The 26036-nt window shown below is 35.3% G+C and overlaps 1 protein-coding gene across 1 annotated transcript in view; it reads right to left on the minus strand.

Annotated features, from left to right (window-relative positions):
* Prosalpha6 (Proteasome alpha6 subunit) overlaps positions 1 to 26036 on the minus strand; it is a 90977-nt gene that overhangs the window by 6432 nt on the left and 58509 nt on the right. The window contains exons 5-7 of the mRNA XM_090412569.1: positions 20399 to 20469; positions 13500 to 13629; positions 195 to 346 (exon numbers count right to left, since the gene is read on the minus strand). Of these exons, the coding sequence (XP_090268695.1) occupies positions 195 to 346; positions 13500 to 13629; positions 20399 to 20469 (353 nt within the window). The remainder of the gene's footprint in view (positions 1 to 194; positions 347 to 13499; positions 13630 to 20398; positions 20470 to 26036) is intronic.

Below are 26036 nucleotides of genomic sequence, written 5' to 3' on the forward strand. Positions count from 1 at the left end.
GATGAGTAAGAGTGTAGGTTAGTAGACTTGAGAACTAGATTTTTTTCTTGGTGAAGGAGTGGAATGAGTAGTAGTGACAAGCGCACTGTCTATTAAGCAGATCTCCACTTCATCCTAGAACTCCCTAGAGGTGCTAAATAACATATTTTTTCAACTTGCAAAAAAAAAAAAAAAAAAGAAAAAAAAAAGGATACATATGGCTTAACTGCATCATCTTCATAAATAGTAAAATCTGTTTCTTTTCCAACAATGGCAACTGATACATTCTTCACTGACAATCCAACCTCATTTGGTAGGCATTCTCGCAATGCACGAAGACCATGCTTCACAAGTTCTTCCAAATTACCTGAAGGAGAAGAAAATGAAAGTAATTACATACTGCTTAATTTGTAATATTAAAATTTTCAATATTAAAATTAAAAGGTTTCCTGCAGAATGCTCATCACCTAATCACTCTAATGGGAGAGAATTTGCTAAACCACGTGGCAGAAAAAAAAAAAAAACCAGAGGAACACCAAGATCCAGGTAGACTAATGTAGTTAGAAACACCTTAAGACACCAAAATATAACACATAACAATACAACTGGAGTTCAGACAAATAACAGTAATTTGGATTTCGAAGAAAGATAATGCATCAGGTCATCCCAAAAGTAATGTTTTTAGCATTGTTTTGAAAGGATATAAAAAATAAGTCACTTGCTAATTTAATCATGTATATATTCTCCATTTGAATCAATAATGCTCTTCCAATATTGTGAAAGCTTCATAATCCCATTTTTACAGAATTCAAGTCACACAGGCTCAATTTCAGTGCCTCTAATATCATACTGTTTTTTATTCATGAAATGTTGCAAACTTTGAAATAAGCAGCAATCTGAAGGTGCAAGATCAGGAGACTACAGAGGATGGGGAAGCTTTTCCCAGCAGAGTTCCTCAATCTTGGTGAAAACACCCTTTTGAATGACCAGAGAACATCCTTTCTTTCAGTTTTCCATTCAGTCAATCAAGTTTTTCACAGTGTACTTCAGCTGTGATTGTTTGGTTTTGTGGCAAGAGTTCAAAGTGTATAAAACAGCCACATCCTACCAAACACTTAACAAACCTTCTGAGGGTGAAGGTCTTGTTTTAGCTGAGGTTTAGCTTGTTCCCCTGAATGAACCCACTGCATTTGTCGCTTAACATTCTTGTAAAGTATCCTTCTAAAATTGACTTCAGCATCTACCTCATCCACTCTTTTTTTATTTGCTAAAACCACACGTTCTTGTTATTTCTACCGCATCGGTATAGAAACAATGTGCATACCTCGGAGATATTTCTCAAATATCACCATGACTACATGGTGTTATTTGACATTACTTTTGGGATGACCTGATATTAGATACAACTAAGAGGATTTTTTTTTTTCTTAAATAACAATTCACTAAAAACTGAAGCTTTCATATTTGAGGGATGAGAATAATGGGACAATTATTTTTGTATAGCATAAAATTTTTTCAAAATTTTAGGATAAGCATTTTAGCCTACTGGGCCATCTGAAATACACTCCACAACTCATCTTAAATGTCTGAAGGGTTTGAGTGTCCAAGTGGTAGTACACATTGTAGATGTACAATAAATTTTTCAGACATTCAAACCCAATCTGTTACTCATTAGTGAACCTCAACTAGTATCCTCTAAGGCTACAGCTCACTTAAGTTTTTTAATGGTAGATAATATGCTTTCATGTCTGATATCCCATGCCAAAAGTTATTAAAACTGTAATCTCTTATAAAGGAATTATATGATCTGCTTTGGATCAAGATTCGCTTTCCTTATTTTGTTGCCTCATTTGCTGTCTTTATCATTCTAATAATTCTGATGATCATACTGACATGTTTGATTATTCAATCTCTGACAGGTGACAAGTCTAATCAACAAAAATCAGATAACCTTCCTTGAATATTGCTTTTGTGGCTCAACATCCATGATTAGGACTGACTCCCCTTCTCTATCTGCACAGACCAAGATAGAAGACAAGCTGAAGTGTCTGCTGTTAGTAGTGATCCAATACAAACTGTTAACCTACCCTATTAGAATCCTACCTACCAACTAGAATCCTAGATAATACTAGCACCATGCACTTTTTTTTAAAACTAGCTTCCTCCAAACACATCACTATTAGATCTCCTCTTGAGCCACAAAAGCAATATCAACTTGCCATACAATTGCCAATTAGGATGACCTTTAGGATATTATACCTCATTTCCATGGTCTGATTATTGGGTCTCACAATTCCTTGCTCTGATCTAATAACTGAAGTTATTTGATGGGATGAAAACCTTTATTCTCCATTCTACTCAAAATCCCAGACTTGGAATACCAAAGCATTGGTATTCCAAGGCTTTGGATGAAGGTATACCAAGACCAGTTTTCTCTTCTTGAGCTGATTTTTGCATCTACCCCATACTTGGCATAAACATAACATCCATACCAAAATAATCTGTACTTTTTTTTGTTGGTTCTACTAAACACTACTTCTCTTCTATGGTCACTCTTGATGTTTTCATCTCAGTTTGGCATTACAGACTTCTTACCAAGCTACCATCATATGATCTCCCACTGATCATTTGTGAGTGGACTACCATCACATGTGCCAAAGCAGTCCAAACCAAAAATGCAACAAACTCAATGGCTAAAGACTCTGGCTTCTCATTCATTTTACATTACAGCCTATAACAAATGCAAAAAATCATCAGCAAATCTAATGCTGACTTTGTATGGGCCCAAATGTACTAAGCTTGCCTCCTACTCAAATGGTAGTCAAGCTTTCTGGTCCCATGCCAAGGCTGTTGGGCAAAACTTGAACTTCTGCTCTACAATGCTTTTATCCCTCCCCCCTCTCTCATCATAATGGAACAATGGTCCTCCTAAAGATAAAGCAAGACTGATACCTCTTGGTATCAGTCTTCTCCTGTAACTCTTGTTTAGATAACCAAGGTAAATATTCAACTATTCCAGAAACTTCCTTCAGTATACCCTTCTCTGACCTTTCAAATCAGAAGGACATCAGAAAAATACCCGAAAGCCTAACAAATATCCATCATGTATTGCCTATATAAGCTATTCTACTCATCTGGTCTATCCAGCAAAAACACAGAAGCAATCTTTATTGTTCCTATTCCTAAAAAGGAAAACAAGTCAGCCATCAAACTATTGCCCACAACTCAATACTCTCAAAAGTGATGGATAAAGTCATCAACCTGCTTATCACTGCCTGGAGATCCAATGGTTAATTAGTGATGGATTCTGCTATTCTTATTCTACAGTAGACCTCCTCACTAACCTTATCCACTTTTGGACACAGGCCATAGAAAGATTTGAAGAATCTCATTCTAAGACATTTGATCGACCTTTGCATTATGCCTTTTTTCCAAGCTTCCATCTTATGGTCTCTCTCTTACTTTTTGTGAATGGATTGCCAGCTTCCTCTCTGGTCATTCATTGCATGACATGATGGATGGCTCCTTTTCTGATTTTTCCATCAATTCCAAAGTATATCCCAAGGCTCTGTGCCTTCACCTACACTCTTTCTCCAATATGTCAATGATATTTTCTAACATTCTTCATCATTCACAAAACCTTGTAATACTCAGATGACTCAAGCTTCAAGATTTTTGATGATCAATGCCTTAAACAATCTTCTAGCAGGATGAAGATAATTTAGTAAATTTTAATGCTACTAAAACACAATCCAGCCTTATTTCCAAAAAAGAAGATCATGGCTCACTTTTAATAATACTTCCCCCAACCAAGACCAGTTTTCTCTTCTTGAGATGATTTTTGTGCATCTAGCCCATACCTGGCATAAACATGTCCTTAGCCTCTTTAGCCTCCAAAAACGTTTTCATTCTAAACATTATTTCTATTCTGCTCAAATCCTACCACTTTATAAATTCCAAATCCACCCAACTTTAGAATACTGCTCTCACATCTGGGATCACAACTCAAAAACCGACATTGGAATGCTCGATTGTATTCCAGAAGAGAATTATTTGCTTAATAGATGTTCCTTTTTTCAATGACTTCCCTCCGAGTGCTTTTCCAGAGACACTGTTTCTGCATTATGGCTTTCTTATAGGTATTCCATGGATGGTGCTCCACAACTAGCTGCCACTATTCATCCACTTCTCTAATCATGTATAAAAGAAAAAATGATTCTTAATAAGTGCTTAAACACTTTTCAATATGCAACTTCAAAAGGGCATTTTGCAACAGCATTCTTGTATGCTAACACTATTCATTATTACAAATGAACTGAAAGCTGTATTATAATCATTAGATGAAAGGCTGGTTTTTATGCATTTGTATTTGTGAGCTAAAAGAGATGTTCATTTGAGTCCACAAATATGAATGCATAAGATCTGACCTATCTTAGGCCAGATAGCATATCCACCCTCTGTGAAACAATACTGAACATGAGGTTGGGAAAATATGAGGGGGGGGGGGGGGGTATGGAAAGTTCTAATAAACACCTAGACAAAAATTATATTAAAGAAACCGATATAATCACAAGAAAGAACATACTACTAGCAGAGTTATGAAGGTAACTTATATTCTTATATCCTCATATATTCTTTCTCGTGGTGATACCAGTTGCTTTAATATCATTTTTGTTCTAGTTGTTTTTCAGAACCCTTCCCAACTCATATATTCAAAAACAACTGAACAAGATGAATCGCATCAAAAATTGTCAAGACAGAGTACTTGCCTATAACTATTCATACTGACTTGATTATCTTTTCTTCTGTTGGTGAAATAGCCAGAATGCAAAATTAAAGTTTAATAATATCTGATGAAAATTTTTCTTTAAATGCTCAAAATTATCCTGTAATGGTATACATGTGAATAAGGCTGTAATGTCGAAGCTCACGATTGTCATTTTAAAGTGAGATAAGAATATTCAAAGTTTATCACCATCAATTTTCTGATATGTACTCTCAAGAGATGTTCAGGCTATTATGACAGCACTACATCATCATCACGAATCATGGGCTCACTGCCCGTTGATGTCTGATGCCTGTTTCACTATCTTCTTCCACCTTTCTTTGTCCAGTGCACAGTGTCGCAGTTTTTGTACACCTATTCCACACCAGTCTTTTATATCGTCTATCCATTCTCTGTATGGTCTACCTCTTCTGTTGAAACCATCCAAAATACCAAACATAAATGTCTTTATCTTCCGGTCCTCACTCATTCTACAGATGTGTCCAAATAATTGCAGCTTCCATTTTATAATCTTCTGCATTAGATTCTGTTTTGGTTGTATCTTCTGATAGAGCTCTTCATTGGTGATTTTCTGTACCCATCCTATTCTTAGAATCTTCCTGTAACAAGTTCTTTCAAATGACAAAATTCTTTTTCTTGATTCCTTATTTATTACCCACGTTTCAGATCCATACAGTACACCGCTGAAGATGCATGTTTCCAATACTCTTAGTTTTGTTTGCAGACTGATCACTTTACTTTTCCAGATGTTATCCATGGCCTTCAGATTTGTTCTTCCCTTTGCAATCCTGATCTTTATTTCTTTTTTACAGTCCAAGTCATATGTCAGTTTACTTCCCAAATATGTGAATTGTTCTACATTTTCTATACCAGTTCCATCCACTTGTATCTTTTGTTTCATGTTCTTCTCACCAAATACCATTGCCTTTGTTTTTTCAAAGTTTATAATGTCCAAATCTCTTCCCTTCCTCATTTAACAATTTCAGTGTTTTTTGTAGTTCTCTTTCATCTTCTTCAATAATAACAATGTCATCTGCAAATCTCAGATTGTTAATTCTCATTCCGTGTACAGATATTCCTTTGGCATCTTCTTTCATTTTATCCATTGCTCTTTCTAGATGTGCGATGAAAATGCTTGGTGATATTGGATCTCCCTGTCTAGTACCTCTGCTTGTTTTAAACCATTTCCCCAAATCATCACCTATTCTAACTGCTGCAACTGCATTCTGGTAAACATCTTTTAATATAGCTATTAGTTTTTTATCAATTCCATAGGATTCCAGAACTGCCAATATCACTTTCTGGTCAATACTGTCAAATGCTTTCTGAAAGTCAACAAAGCAAGTATGTATGTTTTTGTTTTTTTCTCCTAGCTTTCTCTGCTATTAACCTCATTATCAAAATCTGTTGAATTGTAGTTCTATCCTTCCTAAATCCTGCTCTCGTCTGCAAGGTATGCTTCCAACTGTGTTCTCAATCTTTCTGTCAATATGATCATCATCACTTTACCAAGGTGACTTATCAAGGCAATTGTTCTATAATTTTTACATTCTAGCTTATTTCCTTTCTTGTATAATGTTACTAATATTGATTTCACCCACTCCTCTGGCATTTTCCCTTCTTTCCATACCATATTGCATAGTTGGTGCATTTCTGTAACCATACTTTCACCACCATATTTAATCATTTCTCCAGTAATGTTATCGTTACCAGGACTCTTGTTGTGTTTTAGCCGTCCTATTGCTTTTTCTACCTCTCCTCTTAAAATGTCCATATCATGCTCATTACCTGGTGGTGATATCTGCTTCAATTCTTCAGTGAGTTTTCTCAATGCTATCTGAATCTAGTTTTTCTTCATATAACTCACTAGTATCTTGTCCACCGCTGTACAGTTTTTTCTTTATTCATCAATACTTTGCCCTTTTCATCTTTAATTGTGGTCTGTTTTGGTTGCCACTTTCTATCAATGGTTCTGATCATTTTGTATACCTCCCTTGTTTTATGCTCTCCATAGTACTATTCTATATTGTTGCATTGGGCTTCTAACCTTTTCATTTTATCCATTCTGACTGCTTTTTTCACCTCATTACACTTTCTTTTATATTGCTCTTCTATTTGTTCTGATGTATCCCTTCTTATCTTCAACATTCTTTTCTTCTGTACTAACTTCAGTGTTTCTTGTGTAATCCATTTCTTCTTGATCTTCTCTTCTTCTGGTACTGTTTCTTCAACTGCATCTTCTATCGCCTTCATTACTCTTTTCACTCTTAAATTCGAGTTTTTTTCTTTCTCCACACTTTTAAGTTTCTCTGCTAACACTGTTCTCTACCTTCTTCCTATTTCTGCTTCACTTATTTGTGCTGTATCTCTTCTATTCTGATGTTGGGGTTTATATTTCTTTTTCAATTTCATCTTGATGTTTGCAATCACTAAACTATGGTCCGAGTCTATATCCGCTCCTTGAAAAGTTCGACATTGCTGTACTGATGTTATCCATCTTCTTTTAATCATAATCATATCAATCATGTTTTTGGTTTTCCCATCATTTGAGCACCACGTCCATTTTCTACATTCCTTTTGTTGGAATCTTGTGTTACAGATCATCATCTCGTGGTCCACAGCAAATTCTAACAATTTTTCACCTCGTTCATTTCTTTCTCCGAAACCATTTTCCCATGACTTTTTCCCAACCATCATTATCTATTCCAACTTTGGCATTCCAATCTCCTTCAATAATTAACACATCTTGCTTTGGTATTGTTTCTATTGTCTCTGTCAGATCTTTGTAGAATAAGTCAATATCCTCATCTGTGTTGTCAGATGTGGGTGCATATATCTGGACTATTGATATGGTGAATGGCTTTGCCTGAAATCTTGCTACTATGATTCGTTCATTAACTGGTTTGTAGCCTAACAGTGCCTCTCAAGCTCTTTTGCTGAGAAGGAAGCCAACTCCTGCTTCGTGCATGGTGTCATGTCCTGACTATATTATTTTGCATCCATTGATCTCTCCAGATGATGTCCATCTCATCTCTGCCAATCCTAGTATATCCCACCGATATTCTCTTCATTTCCTCACGAAGTAGTTCTAATTTTCCTGACATCCAGAGTGTCCGCACATTCCATGTTCCTACTGATAACAGTTCTGTTAGTTTCAGTTTCTGTTTCCTTTCGGTATCCCACTTTTCGATCCAACCCCGATCGCTCGATTGGTATCGTGGGCCTTGTTTATCCGGGCGACGCCCGAGCCGGCATGTTGTAGCTGTTGGTTGTACAGGCATCAGATAACAATCGTGTTTTATCTTTACGGTCAGAGCATCGACACTCATCTGACCGACCCTCCTCCTTTATCCAGGCTTGGGACTGGCATGAGACCCCTAAGGGGTCTCATGCCAGTCCCATAGCACTACATGATTAACTTTATATTATCATTAATCTCCTATTAACAATTTTTCTCCAAATTAGTTTGTTACTTGTCAGCACTCCAACATTGTCATATCTAACATTTCTTTCTTCTAAAGCACTTCTGACTGAATCAATCCACCCAGATGTTGATCTTCCTCTGGGTCTTTTTTCCTGTCATCTTGGCATCAAACACCTGTTTTGCTAATCTTTCCTCTCTCATTCTTTTTAAGTGACCACACCACCTTAGATTAGCTGTGTTCACAATTTCATCAATGCAAACAATGTCAAGTTCCTTCTTAATGTTTTAATTTTTAATATGATTCTGCCACTGATGCCATCTGTTCACTCTCCTAATCTTTCTCAGAACTCTCATATCTGTGATCTCTAATCTTTGATCAAGTGCTTTATTTCTAACCCAAATTTGATCCATAACTTAAAACTGGCTTGAAGACTGTCTTGTATACTACTAGTTTAGAGTGTTTTGGCTAATTTCTCTCTTATTCCAAATAAATTTATTCAGCTGGCATACTAGCTTTGCTTATTATGTTATCTATTTCCAGATTTAACTTGCCATCTTTAGTAAAAAAAAAAAAAAAAAAAAAAACTGTGCCTAAATAGCTCAAATATTTTACTTATTCTGTAGTCTCTCCATTCATATTACAGCTAAAGTTTTTGATGTTCCTGACTATTATTCATAGTTTTAGTGAATTGCTGATTTTCATAATGTGATCCATCGAAATGATAAACAATAGTAGAGAAAGTGTGCATCGTTGTCCTACCCATGATTTTATATCAAATCATCTTCTTGTATTTCCTTCAATTCTATTGTATACCGTATACCGGAACTGTATACCGTTCCATTTACCCCATAAAACTGTAGTGTTTTGAGAAGCTTTTCCCTGACTTTGACAGTGTGCTTACATAAATGTTATCTGGAACACTTAGTAAAGAAATTCCTCTGTAGTTCTCACATTCAACTTTATTCCTTTTTTTTTTATAAGATGGTTACTATGACAACTCTACTCCAATCATCTAGATTTCGATCTTTTGACTAGGCCCTCTGAATTATGCAGTGTAGCCACTGCAAAATTTTTATACCTCCATGCTTAAGCATTTTTCTGGTTGAATATCATTTCTTCCAGCTGCCTTTCTATGTTTCAAGTTTTTGATAGCTTTTTCTACCTTAAGTATTGATATGTATTCCTGTTTGCATTCCTCTTGAAAATTTTCCAGTATGATTTTGTCACTGCTTGGTTCATTTAAGAATTTTCAAAGTAATTACTCCAGACATCTAGGATATTCTTATCTTCAGTTTTCATGTCACCTAAAGGTGACATGAAAACTGAAGATTTGATTTCTTTGATTCCTTTTACAGTATTCTTTCCTGCATTTCTAAGCCTCTTCAATAGCCTCCGGAACATTTTGCCACCTTCCTGATATTTACCTTCTATATTCTTACCAAAGTCTTCCAATGACTAATATCCTGTAATATCATTTTTATCCTAATGTTCAGTCTTTTAAATGCAAGGCTGCTGACAGATGAATTAAATGAGGATATTTTTCTGAAGGTCAGCATGGATTTGTTAATGGATGTTCTTGTTTCAGTAATCTCATTAACTTTTGATAAAGTAACAAGAGTGGTTGATGAGAGAAATGCACACAATAATTTTTTTTAGATTTTGCAAAGGCAGTTGATAGGATACCACATGATAAACTGATATTTAAGCTGCAATGTATGAGTTTGGATATTAAGTTAGTGGAGTGTATTAGCTGGTTGTCTGATAGATAACAGAGGGTTGGTTGTGTATGGAAGAGCAATATTGGGGGAAAGGAAGTTACTAGTAGAGTTCCACAAGTCTCTGTGCTAGAACCAACTTTTCAACTTTTATATCAATGATATTGCCACTGAAATTCAAGGAGATATTCAGTTGTTTGCAGATGATGTGAAGGCAGGGAAGATTATTGAGAGTAGTGTTGATGGAGTGGCTGTTCAGGAGAATCTGAATAAACTGGAAATGTGGACAGATGAATGGGGGTGTCAGTTTAATGTTATTAAATGTAAGGTTTTGAATTTTTGGAACTGCATACTCCATATGTGGAAGTATGCTGGAGGAAGTTGAGGAAGCATGGGATCTTGGGGTTATGGTAGATCAAAATTTGAAATTTAAGGGGGAATGTTGCAAAAGATTAAGACAACTCAAAAGATTGTTGCAATATTAAGATGAACATTAATTAGCAGGGATAAAATGGTAGTGATTCCACCTGTAAAAGGCCCTGATTAGGCCACATCCCGACTGTTGCATTTAAATTTGGTAAACAGAGGGTTTAGATGGGATGAAGATACTTTGGAGAAGATGTTGAGGCAGTTGACAAAAATTATTTCAGGATTGTGGAATGTTAGCTGTAAGGATAGATTGAAGTCATAATCTGCAGAGTTTGGCTGATAGAAGGCAAAGGGGGTAATATGATTGAGACATTTAAGCTCTGCTTGAGAGGTATTTAGCAAATGGATACAAGAGAGATTTTTCAGATAGTGGAAAATAAGGAAGGGGTGAGAACTAGAGGCCATCCTTGGAAACTGTGCAAGAGTGGTAGGTGAGTGGAATGCATTGCCTGTTGTATGTTGGGAATGCTAAGAGTGTGAATGAGTTTAAGCTTCAGTATGATAGATATATTACAAGCAGGAGAGATTTTCCGCAAGTCTGTGAACTTTTGTAATACGAATACTTATTTCACATTGTAATGTAATATAATGTATATTTCTTATATAATTTATGTAATTGTTAATGCTATAAACCTCTCTCTCTGTCCCTCCCCTCAACAAGTGACTCTAGGAGAGTCGATGTAATAATAATTATTCATTTTCAAATGTTACTTTCATTAATCTATGAAAATTCTCAACTTTTCTTCCTCCACCTTTATTATGATAACCATCAAATTCTTGACAAGTACAGATTCTTCACTGAAAAAAAATTTAACTTTTGTTGCCATTACTTCTAATTATAAACATAATAAATTATTAGATAATATTAAATTCAGAGAATCTCTCAACTATGTGCTTCGTTATATCATGAAACTCTTTCCAGTTCTTACCTTTTCTTGCTATATATTCTGTTAAATGTATCTCATGTACTAATCAAACAGAAACTAAGAAATTTGCAAATGCACAGAAAATGTGAGTGAAATATTCTGTTGAGATTTCAGGATGGTGAGTTTTGATACAAAGTGGAATGTACTTCTCTCATTCCTAATAGCTACACACAAAAATGTTAATGACTAAACAAACATACATAATAACCACAGTAATAAGTTTTAATAAGTAAATATTTCATCCTAAGTATCTTAGGACATTGTCAGTACAGTTAATTCAAACAATACTAGGAATAATATACAGTTAGAGTGCATGATTACAATGGAAAAATCCCAGTGTGCATGCAGTAGTGTGTTATAGAATTAAAATATATCTGGAGGGGGGAAAAATCAGATTACATTAAAATAAGATAACATATATAAAAATTATTTTACACAATTTTGTATGATAATTTCCCATACTTTAGGAATAGCAAGAACATCATTATGGTTTAGATTTGGTCTGTGAAGTAAGGCTTCAGCACTTTCTTTATATAAGCGTTCATGTTTATATAAAGATCTATGTAGAAGTTTGGTTCTATACAGATCTTTATAGAACCAAATTTATGGTTTGGGTTTTCAACTCCATGTTGTGCAAGGCCAGATTTCTGCAGTTTGATAAGACTATAGTCTTGATGTTCCGAAATGCATTTATGAACAGATCTACCTGTCTGTCCAAAGTAAGACAATCTACAGGAGAATGGAACCTCGTACACACCAGGTAGCATTAAAGGTGAGAGTTTGTCTTTAGGAGAAGGTAACAAGTTATAGATCTGGTTGATTGGTTTGTAGGTAGTAGCAAGTTTGTATTTCTTCAAATTTTTGAAAGACGTTCGGAGATGCCTTTGACCCAATGGATGGGATCCATTGGGAAAAGACCAAACTTCTACACAGATCTTCATATAATCATGAATTTATATAAAGAAAGTGCTGAAGCCCTACTTCACAGACCAAATCTAAAACCGTAATGACGTTCTTGCTATTCTTAAAGTATGGGAGATTGTCATACAAAATTGTGTAAAATAATTTTTATATATGTTATCTTATTTTAATGTAATCTGTTCCCCGCCCCCCAAATATATTTTAATTTAATTCTAGAACTCACTACTGCATGCATATTGGGATTCCATTGTAATCATGCACCCTAACTGTATGTTATTCCTAGTATTGTTTGAATTAACTGTACTGACGATCTCCTAAGATACTTAGGATGAAATATTTATTTATTAAAACTTATTACTGTGATTAATATGTGTGTTTGTTTAGTCTTGAATTCTCCACAGGTTTCATTGTACAATAAAAATATTAATGGGTGACTTCACAAACTATCCACTGACACTATGCCACCTGATTGTGTTTGTGAATAAATAAAAATACTTCATCAATTCGAACAATTTTTTTAACTGATTTTGGTATGATCAGAGCAATAGGCAATAATGGTTGGCATACGAATTTCATTAGTTTCTTTAAAAGGTCATGGCAGTAATACATTCCACCCTTTTTTCCAAAATATGAAACCAGGATTTTGTTTCTATTTCTACAAACAAATTTTTGTTCCAATAAGCTTACTGCCGAAAATAAATCTGATCTGACCAGTATAATCTACATTGCTGAGATCTTTTTGATTAATTCAAACTTCTAACAAAATAAATATTTTTTTCTCAAACATTTGATTTATTCATAATTTTATCTAATGACAATGATTTTTCTATCCATACCAAATAACCTGTTTCTCATCTCAACTTCATTACAAAGCTGAAAATTTTATACCTATAAATTAGTTTTGATTTGTACTTTTCAAGATCATTTTTCATTCCTTACTATGCTTGTTTCAATTTCAAAACATCTACTAAAGAACTATGCAGCAGAATCCACTGCTAAAACTATAAGGGAAAGAAAAATACATTCTAGCAAAGGTGTATTGCTTAACATTATGGAATAATGAAGATAATACAGAAAATAAATAGCAAAATAATTATGAAGTCAAGTCTGGTCAAGCCAAAGCAGTGACATCACACTTTAATTCATTTCTATGAAAATTTGTTTGATTTAGTTTAATTAAAAATGAGAGTATAAACTGTATTCTGTTTAAATGCTTACTCCAAAAGTAAAAATGCTTCTGGATTCTTTAATTCTAAAAATATCTGCTTAATAGATAAAAGAAAAAGAATTGTTTTTCAAACAATATTTAAAATCTTACATGATTTTAAGTCATCGAAATGCTTTTCTAAGTAAGTACGAGCAGACTGAGAGCGTGCACCAATGGCCATTGCTTTGCAGTCAAAATAATTTGCAGAAGGACATGTCTGATATATGTGAGGTCCCATATCCTGAATAAGAAATGCAACAAAATAAATAACTGAGATTGCTAAAATATATACAATGCTATGGCTGATTAACATTATAATCCAAAATACCATTTACTTGAAATAATGTGAAATCCCAAAGCTTTAAATAGCTATGAAAAAGACACTTTCAAAGTAAATCTTCACCAAATTGCAACTTAATTGCTAAAAAAATTCCAACACTGACATAACAAATATCTTATTTCCTTTATTAAAATCTAAGTTAATAATGTAACGTCGTTGGTTTCCTATATATATGTTGTTACTTATTGATCATCTCTATTCTATTCCTTAATTTTTCTTACCTATCAAAATCCTGTCTTGTTACTACTCGAATTAGATTCTTATCCGCTGCGCTTTTTCTATAACCCTCTGTGGCCTATCCTTCAAAAATTTTGAAAAGTGTGCAAAACTCAAACAAAGAGAATGCTTCAAGTTAGAGCCAAATTCTCCCTGACTGAAAATCCGAAATCAAACCCTTGTTACTACTCGAATTAGATTCTTATCCGCTGCGCTTTTTCTATAACCCTCCGTAGCCTATCCTTCAAAAATTTTGAAAAGTGTGCAAAACTCAAACAAAGAGAATGCTTCAAGTTAGAGCCAAATTCTCCCTGACTGAAAATCCAAAATCAAGCCCTTTTTGGAATTAAGAAAATTTATTTGTTTTGCTGAGTCATCTTAATTCCTATGCAAGAGAAAAATTCTTGTCAGAGATTTGACTTACAGACTAGCACGTTTTCGAAATCTAACAAATTAAATAAATCCTTACTATACTTACTTCAGACTAGATTGCAGTCGTAGCCCGTTCTTATCTTACACTCCCGTGCTCCAACTTATTCAGGTTCTAATTTTTTTTAGCAAAAGGTGCATTGACTTGAAATATCAGACACATATTTTGGGTAAATATAACAGGAATATCACTAAGGCGTGATACATGTTAATCAAACTAAATGCTAGGTCCCAAAAATGCAATACTACACAAGCAGACAAAGTCTATTTTACAATCAGCATATTATGTTGAAAGACATTAGCAGAGATGAGCAATCTTATTTCCATTCACTTAATTAAACCTCGTAGATCATATCTTTCTCTCCTCTTTACTTCTAGAATTAACACAATTCCTTACTGGAGGATTAATCTCTAAAGTCCTAAGATATACCAACAGGTCCGATTATTAGAAATTTAGCACTTTCATTCACAGTGGTCTAAGAATACAATACAAGGATATAAAAACTTAACATTACCGACCAGCTTAGACATTCAAGAGATTTCCCTTATCTGATCCTATTTCAGGCTTTCTTCGAGTAGGTGCCTTGTCTTGAGATCGGCCGTCCTCCGTTTCGACTTTCCTGTGAATACGGTCACGATTCACTTAAACCGCTCGTGCTCGGAGCTTTTCTAATGGAGGGGTACAGCTGTAGCTTCGCGAACTTTGGCATTCGCTGGTCATCTAGTTGCATTGAAGAAAATGCTCGGACGGAACTGCTATTAGACCATATCATCGGTGCTGACCATTTTCGCCTGCTCTACGACCGACACTTGAACCCGAACTTCTAAAAGAAACTAGAGAGAGAATGCTGCTCTGCTCGCGCCGCCACTTCCTTTTATACTCATTGCATCTGCTCTCCCTATTATGTCATCATTTGCAGATGTCACTTAAGCCTTTTCTGCACACAGCACCTCCTTCTCCATTCGATAGCGTCCTACACATGGACGCCGCACACCGACCGCCTGGGGTTATGTTTATAATTCGATTACATTTATCTATACTTTGTTCTGAACTTTCCGCTGTTTATAGGACCATTTATGAAATATATAGAAAAATACCAAAATTATTATTAGCATATTTACAGTTACTATTCTTGCCTATTTATAAACATTTTTTCTTTTGAAATTTTGCAACTCAGTTAAATCCTGAATGAAATGCTTAAGAATAAATTAAGCCTTTCATTCCAGATTTAACAATAATCATATTTTTATCTTTTTTCATAATTTTCTGTACACTTCAACTTTTTACGTGCCATTAAGCAAAACAAAAATGTTTTGTCCAACTATACGTATACCAAAAATGGTAAATGGGTTTGCTAATAGACTTTGCTATATTTGTGGTATGCTGCTTCCTCATTTCCTGATAGGTGATGGCTCTGCTCAGTTTTTATTGTTTGGATCTTTTCATCCTTTCACCTTTGGCATGCTCTGGAGTAAGCTGAGTATCTCCCTCACAAATAAGGAATTTTGGTGTTTCTGCTCTTAGTCTTTGTTCTTGTGATCTTTACTACCAACGTAAGGCACAGGTGGCGGAGCCAGGACAGGCAGTTTAAGAATGACCACACTCTGACATTTAATGCAGTGCAAAGGGATTTACAATGTAGAGCCTAACTGTACAGTTTAGATATGTTGCAAGTAAGGATGATATTCCTGGTGACCATCCCTATATATGAATATTCTCCTCATGGCTCTCAACTCCTGTTAGCGATAACTATGATTGGTACCCCCCCCCCCTTCCACTGATGGATCCTGCATAAAGGAGATGCTCTGTGTCACTGCTTCTATGAGAATTCCCTGAATGGAGTTTATTCACTGATTTTGAAGATTCTGACAACCTTTGCAAACCTTTCTGGATAAAGAAGCATGACATTTTCCTTGGAGGATATTCTTTAGTTGAATGTAGCATTAAGAAGATTGGTACATTTCCTGCTCCCCTCTGACATTTTTTGCTTGTTTATTTTGTTTTCAGTTGATATTTCAATGGTTTCTGAACATGGTTGGGGCTTGTTGAAAGCCCTTGATAAACTCGAGGATGAAAACTGACTCATTTAAAATGGGAGTGATGTAGCCATACGTGGATACCCCCCCCCCTGGCAAGCAATGATTAAGCTTAGGAGTGGAATGCCAGGATTACCCTGGATGTTATACCAGGAGCATAGCAAGCCTTGGGCCCTATCCCCAGACCACGAGGAAAGGAGATGAAACACCAGAGACCCTTTTAAGCAAGTCCACTAACCAAGATCCTGACCAGGTCATTCAGAACTGCCTGTCTTACCAAAGCACAGCTACTATCAGGATCCCCCTTTCCAGATGTCCATGGGTCATACTGCACAGCAAGCAAGGCACTGGATTCCAGTGTTGTGGTCTGGAAGATAGTAAAAAAAAGAATCAAGAGAAGTGGAGCAAAGAAAATGAGAAGAAAAGTATCAGCCAAGAATAAGGACAAAAAGGAATAGTATTATCACTGGGAGGTCTCACCACTATGAAAGGTGGCTCACATGGAGGGGGGGGAGTATGGAAGTTGTGTCCTATGGTCTATATAAGAGACTAGACATAATCTTTCATTTAGAGAAAAGACAAGCTTTCTGCAACTGGCCTTTATAAAGTCAGATTTTGATTTGCTGATAGCTGTTTTGCATTTATTATGTGCTTCATAGGATGAATATGATGCTCTGGTTCTTTTTGCAAGCCACTTGTCAGTATGCTTAATTTTTTTTTTTTTTTTCCCAACTGCTTTAGTACATTTTTTGTTAAACCATAGCTTCAAAAGCTGATGGGAAGTTTGTATGGATTGGAGAACAAAGGCCTTCAATGCCAGATAAGATAATTGCGAGATAGTTTCCATGAGTCACAGGTGCTTGCATCAGTGATTTTTAAATGGAAAGGATAAATAGAAGCTCCATGGCACATGAGGTTGGGAATGGCTGGAGGGAGTACATTATATAAGCAAAAACTTGCACAAGATGGGGATCTGAATTACCAAGAGAAGTCACCTCTATGGTACATCTAGAAGATCTGGTTAAAAAAAGAGATTTATTTTAATACGCCTCCCTCAAAAAACCTCAATACCAGATAACTGGGAGACCTCCACATAGGCTAGAATGTTGAGAAATAACCAGGACTTCAGACCTAATATCCAATCACACACAATCCAGAGTGGCATCTGGAATTTAACTGAATAAAAAGTATTCTGTACTGGCTTAAATCAAAAGCACAATGATGGTACAACGTGAAGGAACATCATGTTGTACCATAATTGTACACTCCCAGTGTTTTTGTCAAGGAAAGAAGGGAAATGTTGAATGTACACTACTAGAACAAACTCAAACTCTGCATTAAAAGAAATGAAGCAAGCAATATCAACCTGAGTATCAATAGAAAATAAGTGGAAAACTTGCTGAGGAATCAGAGATGTACCATATTGGCTAAACTGTGTTACTGAGACAAGAAAGATTAAACCAGGTAAGATTCTGCTAAACAATAACTATAAAATGTTATCTTCAGGCTACAGTGAGGAAAGGTAGGAGAAGCTATAACATTCAACAGATATAAATGTTGAATTGTACACAATTCAACATTTATATCAACATCAAAATGGGGAAATGGACAATGAGACTTGTCTTTCAGAAGGTTCTTCCCAAGAAGAAATGGAGGAATCTTAGTCATTAGATAAGGAAGCTGACAAGAATAAAAAAGAAAAGCTGGTTCCTATTAGAGACACGAATGAGCAGAGCAGGAAATGAAGACTGAACATAGAAATGTTTTGGGAAAATTTGGAGAAAAGAGCAAATTTAATAATAAATTTAAATACCTCCTGGATTTCTGTTCAGAACACGAACTATTTATTACTACCACAATCTTCCAACACCACCAAGAAATAAGAAAAATTACTGTTTTACTGTAATTTAAACAGTAAATTACAGTAAAACAAAGTCATTTATATTCAATATAAATCTGTTCAATTGCCAGTCTGTCTTGTTGACTGAGTGAAGAGCATCTCCAACAAATAGGTTGTAGGGCTGAATTCCACTGCAAGCATGGATGTTTATGAATGTCCTTAGCATTTTTCTCCAGTCTAAATTTCATCACCTGGTGTGAGACCATCATCCTGTCTACTGGCAGATTGAAGGGAGATAGAGAGAAGAGTTACTGGATTATGTAAAAAAACAACAAAACTCATGGTATTAAATGTTTACAACCTTTTGTGGAGGGAAAAGGGGTTCATGTAATACCAGCTTTGTTTATTCCACTATACTTCCAAATTTAATTTGCCACCTGCATTAAAAGTAACTAAACAGCTGAAGTGTTTTACTTGTTCTATAAATTATCTATTGCTGATTTTCATACCAAACTTATTATAGAAGTTATTCAATTTAATCCTGAAAACCTGTACTGAATTTATTTATGAACATAGTATCATCACCAGTCTCCATTGCTCATAGCAACATTGTCCTTTGGTTGGAAAGACCTGAGTTTGAATAGGATATGAAGAACCTTTATCAGCGCTTTTCAAATGTAAGCAAGTGAGCCGGTACTCATATAGAGATGGAAGGTTCCCCTTCCCAGAAATGAGTTTTTCATTCCACAAATCAGGCAAGCCAGCCATTACAGCACATGCAATTTACATACATGCAGATAGAATAACTACCCTGTCCTGTCATAAACAATATCAGGTTTCTAAGAGGCCAAGTTATTTGGCCATGATAGGCCAACACAATAAATGGAAGATGGGGCTGTATCATCTGCATAAAGGAACCAAATTGAATGATGTTGAATTTCCAACTTTGATATCAGAATTAACGCCACTTTCTTTCATAATATAATCTATTTAGTTGAGTAATGGTGGAGGTATCATGCATCCTGATTTTACATCAAACTTCCCATACCTCCTTCAATTCTAAGAGCTGATTGCAACTTAAGTACAGGATAGTGCTCTCTATAATTTCCCACTTCCATTATATAATTCAAGGGTTTAAACAACTTTCTCTCTACATTTATCATATACCTTTTCCAGATCCACAAAGCTTAAATACAGGATTTTATTACCATGTTATATTCCCTAGAACCCAGTAAGGAAATTCATCTGTAATTCTGTTTTATTTCCCATTTTATAGGTAGTGGTCGCTATGAGAGCTACTCATCTAGAATTTGACCATTCGGCTGAATAATACAGTGTAGCCACTGTTAAACTTTTATATCTTCATATTTGAGCATTTTTTGGTTGTGGGTCTGAATTTCACTGTAAGCATGGATGTTATCTATCCCAGGTGCCTTTCCACATTTCTGATGACATTTTCTACTTAATACACTGATGTGTACTCCTAATTTTACTAACGTGTACTTAAATTTACTCTAGACATCCAGAATATCTCCACCACCATATTCAGAAATAGAACTGTGCTTCCATTTATTTTATATTGTGTATATCTTCACCACCATATCCAGAAATAGAGCGGTGCTTCCATTTATTTTATATTGTGTATTTCTTGAAGTCATTCAAGTAAAATACACATCCCATTAATTATTTTATTCTAATACATATTTGTGTTGCAAAATATCGAGAATGTAAAGGTGGCTAAGAATTAACATACATGGAGGAAATATTTGGAGTATATGTACCGTAAGCACTTACCACTATTGACAGTGGAGTGGAGGAATTCCAAAATCAAAACTAATGTTGAGAATGACACACAGAGCAAGAAAACATTGAAATGTGAAAGTAATATCAATTCAATGTAAGTTTTTGGAAGATATTTACTTCCAGACAAAGATGCATGTTGACAGCATTATTGCCAAGCATACAGCAATTTAATTTCATATGACCGTAAAATTATATACGATTTTATTCAATATCTATCACAAAGCAAAGCAATTTTATAGTTTCTACATTTATGGTGAAGACTAGAAATTAAGAAATTAAAACTGTTCAAATGTAATACTTATAATTAAATGTGATAAAACAATTTACGAAACATTTAATACTCACATCATAACCTGCCACCAAAAGTCCAACACCATATGGACGACGATCATATCGTTGTGTACAGACCTGCATTTCTTTGTAGTTAAGAAAATAAATAACTACAACTTATATTTGTATAAACTTAAGGCACTCTGATTTCATCAATACAACCATTACGCAGGACAAATTTTAGCAAGTTAATACTTTTCAGAAAAGACAATGATGCATATATAATTCAAAAAATCCAGGATGCAAGCTGAAGACTCAAAAAGTGACAAATATATCTTTAAACATAATATATCACAAACTAATACCATGCTTAGAAATTATATGTAATTAAGATAATCAATATACTGGCATTTTCAGAAAGGAGAATATTTTTCTTTCTAAAGATTGAAACCTTCTAAACTCTGTAAATAATTAATACCCCTCCCCCATCATTTCCACATATGGGAAGTCAAAGAACCTAAAAGCACACTGATACGCATAGGTGAGATTGGAAAGTGAACTTATTGAGATTTTTCTTGAAAAGCTGAAGATTACTGTTCATGAATACTTGATGAAGGCTGTTCTAGAGAACAGAGGAGATGGAATAAAAGGAGAGGAGAAGCAGGTTTGATGCATTCATAAATGCTGGAAAGCTGCTGTTTTTAAACAGGCTCAATGGAAATTGTTGGAGGAATAATGGATGCCAGTCCAGTGGAGCAGTGTCCACGAAGTAGAAAAGATACAAAAATGAAACAGACTATGAGAGTTGTTAAATTAAATTAAGCCAGTGAAAGAGAATTTAAGAACCAAATCACTCTTAACACCTCCAAACAAGTGAGCAGTATTCTAATGATGGAAAGATTTGCAATTTGCAAGTGAGTGGCTCAATGGGTGAAAAGTAGCATCTTAATCAGAAAAAATGACTAGTTTTTTTTTTTTTTTTGGATGAGGACACTATGGATGTGTGTTTATGGCAGGAAAGGCTACAGGTAAATATCAGTCAAAAGAGAGAAATATCCAGTCTGGTGATTTGTGCATTACTGAAGGTAAAGGAAGGACATAACTGTGTTTTGAGGCACTGAAAGAAACCAAGTTATCCTTGCTCAACTGAAAGTAGATCTTGAAGCTTCTGCATAGAACAATGCATTCAAATGAATAGAGGGAATGAAGTTTACTATCATCAGCAAAACAATGTATAGGATACAACATATGATCACTCATACTTCTAAGGTCCACCCCATTAATCCTATTATATTATTCACAATTTCCAATGTCTGTTCATAAAGTCTAATGGCAGCCACTCTCTCTGCCATACAATAACATCAGGTGGGCGTGCTGCTGAAAGGCATCCATATTTGTTACTGTCTGGGTCTCAGTCTCTAACATTATACTGTTGGCATCTATAGTGATTTCATTTGCATACAAAACTTGTTTGTAAATTTCACAGTGGTATTATTTCTTTTTTAAAATGGCCAGCAAGTGAAAAAATTCTTCTAGTGGCGAGGAAAACAAGTGATTTAGGAATGAACATGAAAATGACAGAGCAGCACAAAATTGGAGAAGCTGTTGCTCCTATAGCAGGTGACTTAGGCCTTTCTCCGTCTACAATCGACTACTTTGAAAAACCGAATTAATGAAGTAGTGAATGGATCTGCAATGAAGATAATCATGAAATAAATACAAGGCCCTATACTTGAAATGAAAAAATTATTTGTGAAGTTGATGGAAGATCAGATTCAGAAGCATGTTTTTTTTTTGTTTGTTTCTGAAGCCCTAAAGGAACGTGTAGGAAAGGAATATGACCAGACATTTACAGGAAGTCATTGCCAGTTAAAAGGTTTCTTTCAGAATGAGACAATCCAGCTTTTCCTATTCCTAAGGAACTGCTGGTTCATCTCATTTTGCCATCCTTTACAAGAGCAAATATTCAATTTCAGTGGGACAATCTCATTCTGGAAGCAGATAACTGAATGTATACAAAACTTTTTGTTTGCAGTAAAGCAAAAAAGTGTTTCAGGCTGAATTCAAGGCCTTTAAGGACAGAGTGATGCTCAAAATCCCAAAATCATCATCAGTGTGCAAACTCAAACAATGAATTAATTTACAATGGTGAGAGCTGCATGATGTTATATAAACAGCACAAAGTAATAACTGAAGAAACATATTACTAATTTAAAAAACTTGATGTATGATTAGAATAAAACTTCCCATATCTTTGATAGTGAGAGGCAATTGTTCAAATTCAATGGCTTCATTTCAGACTATGGGATATGGCCTAAAACACAAGAAATGAAGCCATTAACCAGGACATTATTCCACCCTCTATAATTAGCTACCCAATTATAGAGGGTGGAAGGTAGACCAAAGGATTGTTATTTACTAAGCAAGCTTTTAAAGAGCAATAGATGGTTATCTATTCCATGTTGTGCAAGGCCAAATTACCCATTGATAATTTAAGACTGCTGTTCTTGCATCATTTTCTCCACTAAACATCAAGTTTTCCCAAAGTAAGAAAAGTGAGTCACATGGAACTTGGTTGATGGCAGAAACAGTGAGGAGAGGGAAGTATTTATCCTTAGATGGGAACCATGCTGAATCTGTTGAACAGAATAAAAGTAACCACTACATTATAGTAATGTAGTGGTTATATAGAATTATATAACCTCTACATTACTATATAGGATTATATAGAATAAAAGTAACCACTACTTAAGAATTTTAGAGATTGGTGTCCGTGCGGTTAGCCGAGTGGCTATGCACTTCACAATCATATGTCTGGGAAAAGAGTGTCCTGGATTCGATTCCTGTCACTGACGCGAGGAGCTTAGGATATTTCTCAGACATAGCCAAGTTAGCCAGTCTTGGGCGTGGACAGCAGGGTTTTCTCCCCAGTTTATCTGGGGTTTTTCCTTCTGCAAGCAGGCAAACCAGCCTTGAGAACATAATGCTTCTACAGGCATAGAATACACCGTGGGGCATAGGGCCAACCACCTTATCCTCGTATAACGGTCGCAGTTATAAGGAACAGAAACTCTCAACAATGTAAAGGTAAAGGAGGGAAAGATTAAGAAAGAAAGAAAGAAAGAAAGAATTTTAGGAATTGGTTCCGAGATGCCAGAAATACAGTGGTAACTCGACTTACGAACTTAATTTGTTCCTGACTGTGGTTCGTATCTCGAAAAGTAAGTATCTTGAAACCCAATTTTCCATTATATCTTATGGGAAATCAATTAATCCGTTCCCATATTAGGAAAAAAAAAACAAAAAAACTATTCTCAACTAAATGAAGAAAATGCAAAGAAATGGAGAAGGAGCATTTTTACACTATAAATATGCATTTTGTATACCATTACATATTAATTTTTATTTATGAAATCTTTGGTTTTACGTGATTAGTATGAAAATCATCTTCCATTAAATTGTAAAAAAAAAAAAAAAAATCAATTTTCTTGTAGTTCAGGAGTTTGATTTGTTGTCATCGGTTGCTTCTTTTTGTCTTTTAGGTGAGGGAGGGTTAAAAAAACATATCCAATGTTGACTGAATCTGTCATTTCCTTAACACCCTTCTAAAGTGATTAATGGCATTGTCATTGAAGATATTGGTAGCTCTAGAAACAACACCTTGATTTGGATGTCACTTGTTAACAATTCTTGCAATTCGCCCCAGTGCTGCAAGATTTTTTTTGCGCCACTTGTTGGAATTGCTCCCTTTTTGTTGCTGTCTTCTTCATCCTCTGAAGACATTTGCTTTTCCTCCTCATCCCTTTCTTTTTCCTGCTCTCTTCTTAACTCCTGTAGTTCTTCAGTGGTCAGCTCAACGTTGTGCTCCTCTATGTCTGCTTCAACTTCCAAATGCATGGTCTTGCCCAGGGAGACAACTGTATCTACATTGTCAATTTCACTTTCAGGTCCTTCCAATGCAGTTCCTCAGACACCGTTGGGCCATAACTTTTTCCAAGCTGATTTTAGAGTTCTCACAGAAACATCTTCCCATGCCTGACTAATAAGATGCAAACAATAAAGAATACTGAAGTGATTCTTCCAGAATTCCCTGAGGATTAATTCTGTGTCGGTGATAACTTCGAAACATCTTTGGAAAAGAGCTTTGGTATAAAACTTTTTGAAGTTGGAAATAACATATTGATCCAATGGTTGTAGGAGTGGTGTGGTATTAATATTAATAAGAGCTTAATATTAAATTATTTATCCAAATCTTCTTCCAACTGTGGTGGATGTACTGGAGCATTATCCATTATAAGAAGAACTTTCTCAAGTAGACCCTTTTCTTGTAGATACTGTTTCACTGTGGGAGCAAAAACCTGTCATCCACTCAGAGAAGAATTGCCTCATTACCCAGGCTCTGCTGTTACCTCTCCACATAACGCTGAGTTTGTGCCTGCTAACTTTCTGCTTTTTAAAGACTCTAGGATTTTCAGAGTGGTAAACCAACAGAGGTTTATCTTCAGGTCACCACCGGCATTGGCACAAAAAAGCAAAGTTAGTCCGTCTTTCATTGGCTTATGTTTTGGCAATGCCATTTCCTCCTTAGTGATGAATTCTTTTAGGCATTTTCTTCCAGAAAAGCCCAGTTTCATCGCAGTTGAAAACTTGTTCTGGTCTGTAACCTTCTGACTCCATCAGTTTCTGAAATTCCATCATGAACCTTTCAGTGGCTTCTTTGTCAGCACTAGCACTTTCTCAATGTCTAACAACACTATGGATACCAGTTATATTCTTGAATTTCTCAAACCATCCTTTGCTACTGCTAGTGGATGGCAAGTTCTGCAAAAGATCTTTTTAAATAGTTTGAGCTTGTAAACAGATCACATTTTGAGATACACTACCTCCTTTCAGTTGCATGTCATTAATCCAGATGAGTAGTAAAGTTTTTATTTCTTCCATACTTTTTTCGAGATGACATGATAGATACTTCTTTGGCCACATCCAGTTCCTTATAAAAATCTGCTTTCTTGGCAATTGTAGCCATGATGGATTTGGACAAGTCGTGCTACTTGCACAGATCACTTTGTCTGATTCCTTTCTCATATTTTCCCACAATCTCTTTCTTAATTTCTATTGTGATTTTTTTCTTCTCTTCTTTCTTAGTTTTCTTTGGCCTCATGTTGAAAATAATACATTGATCAGTGAAATGACACTCATCTGGTAGATTATTCAGAAAATAAATGTGAAGCTACAATAAAACACATCACTTATAAAAAGAAGTACATACAATACACATAATAAATACAAACCTAAATTCATGAAGTGTATTGTTTGTTTACAGAAAGAAATACCGAAAGAGAATCATAAAAAAGCAAATATGTGCAGCGTTCGTCGTATTTCTTGCTGAAAGACCACAGAATGCATATGTTTTTGGTATAGTAGGAATTGAAATGTGGAGGATAAACACAAAGGTTATTGCATGACACCCGTGGCATGCCAAACCTTTTTTCCCTTGGCAGATCTGTTCAAAAAAAAAAAAAAAAAGATGGCCTAAAGTAGGCAAGAATTTTGTATATAGTGGGGAATGAAGGCCACAATACCAGTAAGAATGATTTCTGTAGCCCATTCAGGGGTAGTGTAGGGGTCAGAAGAATGGAAGAGTATAAGTTCCAAAGGGTGTCGCACTTATACTAATGGACATGAGGCCAGGAGTGGTCATCATGTAGGAAAG

The sequence above is a fragment of the Typopeltis vanoorti genome, chromosome 23, assembly GCF_054136105.1.
Source record: "Typopeltis vanoorti isolate ZY-2024b chromosome 23, IOZ_Tvanoo_1.0, whole genome shotgun sequence".
Classification (NCBI taxonomy): Eukaryota; Metazoa; Arthropoda; class Arachnida; order Uropygi; family Thelyphonidae; genus Typopeltis; species Typopeltis vanoorti.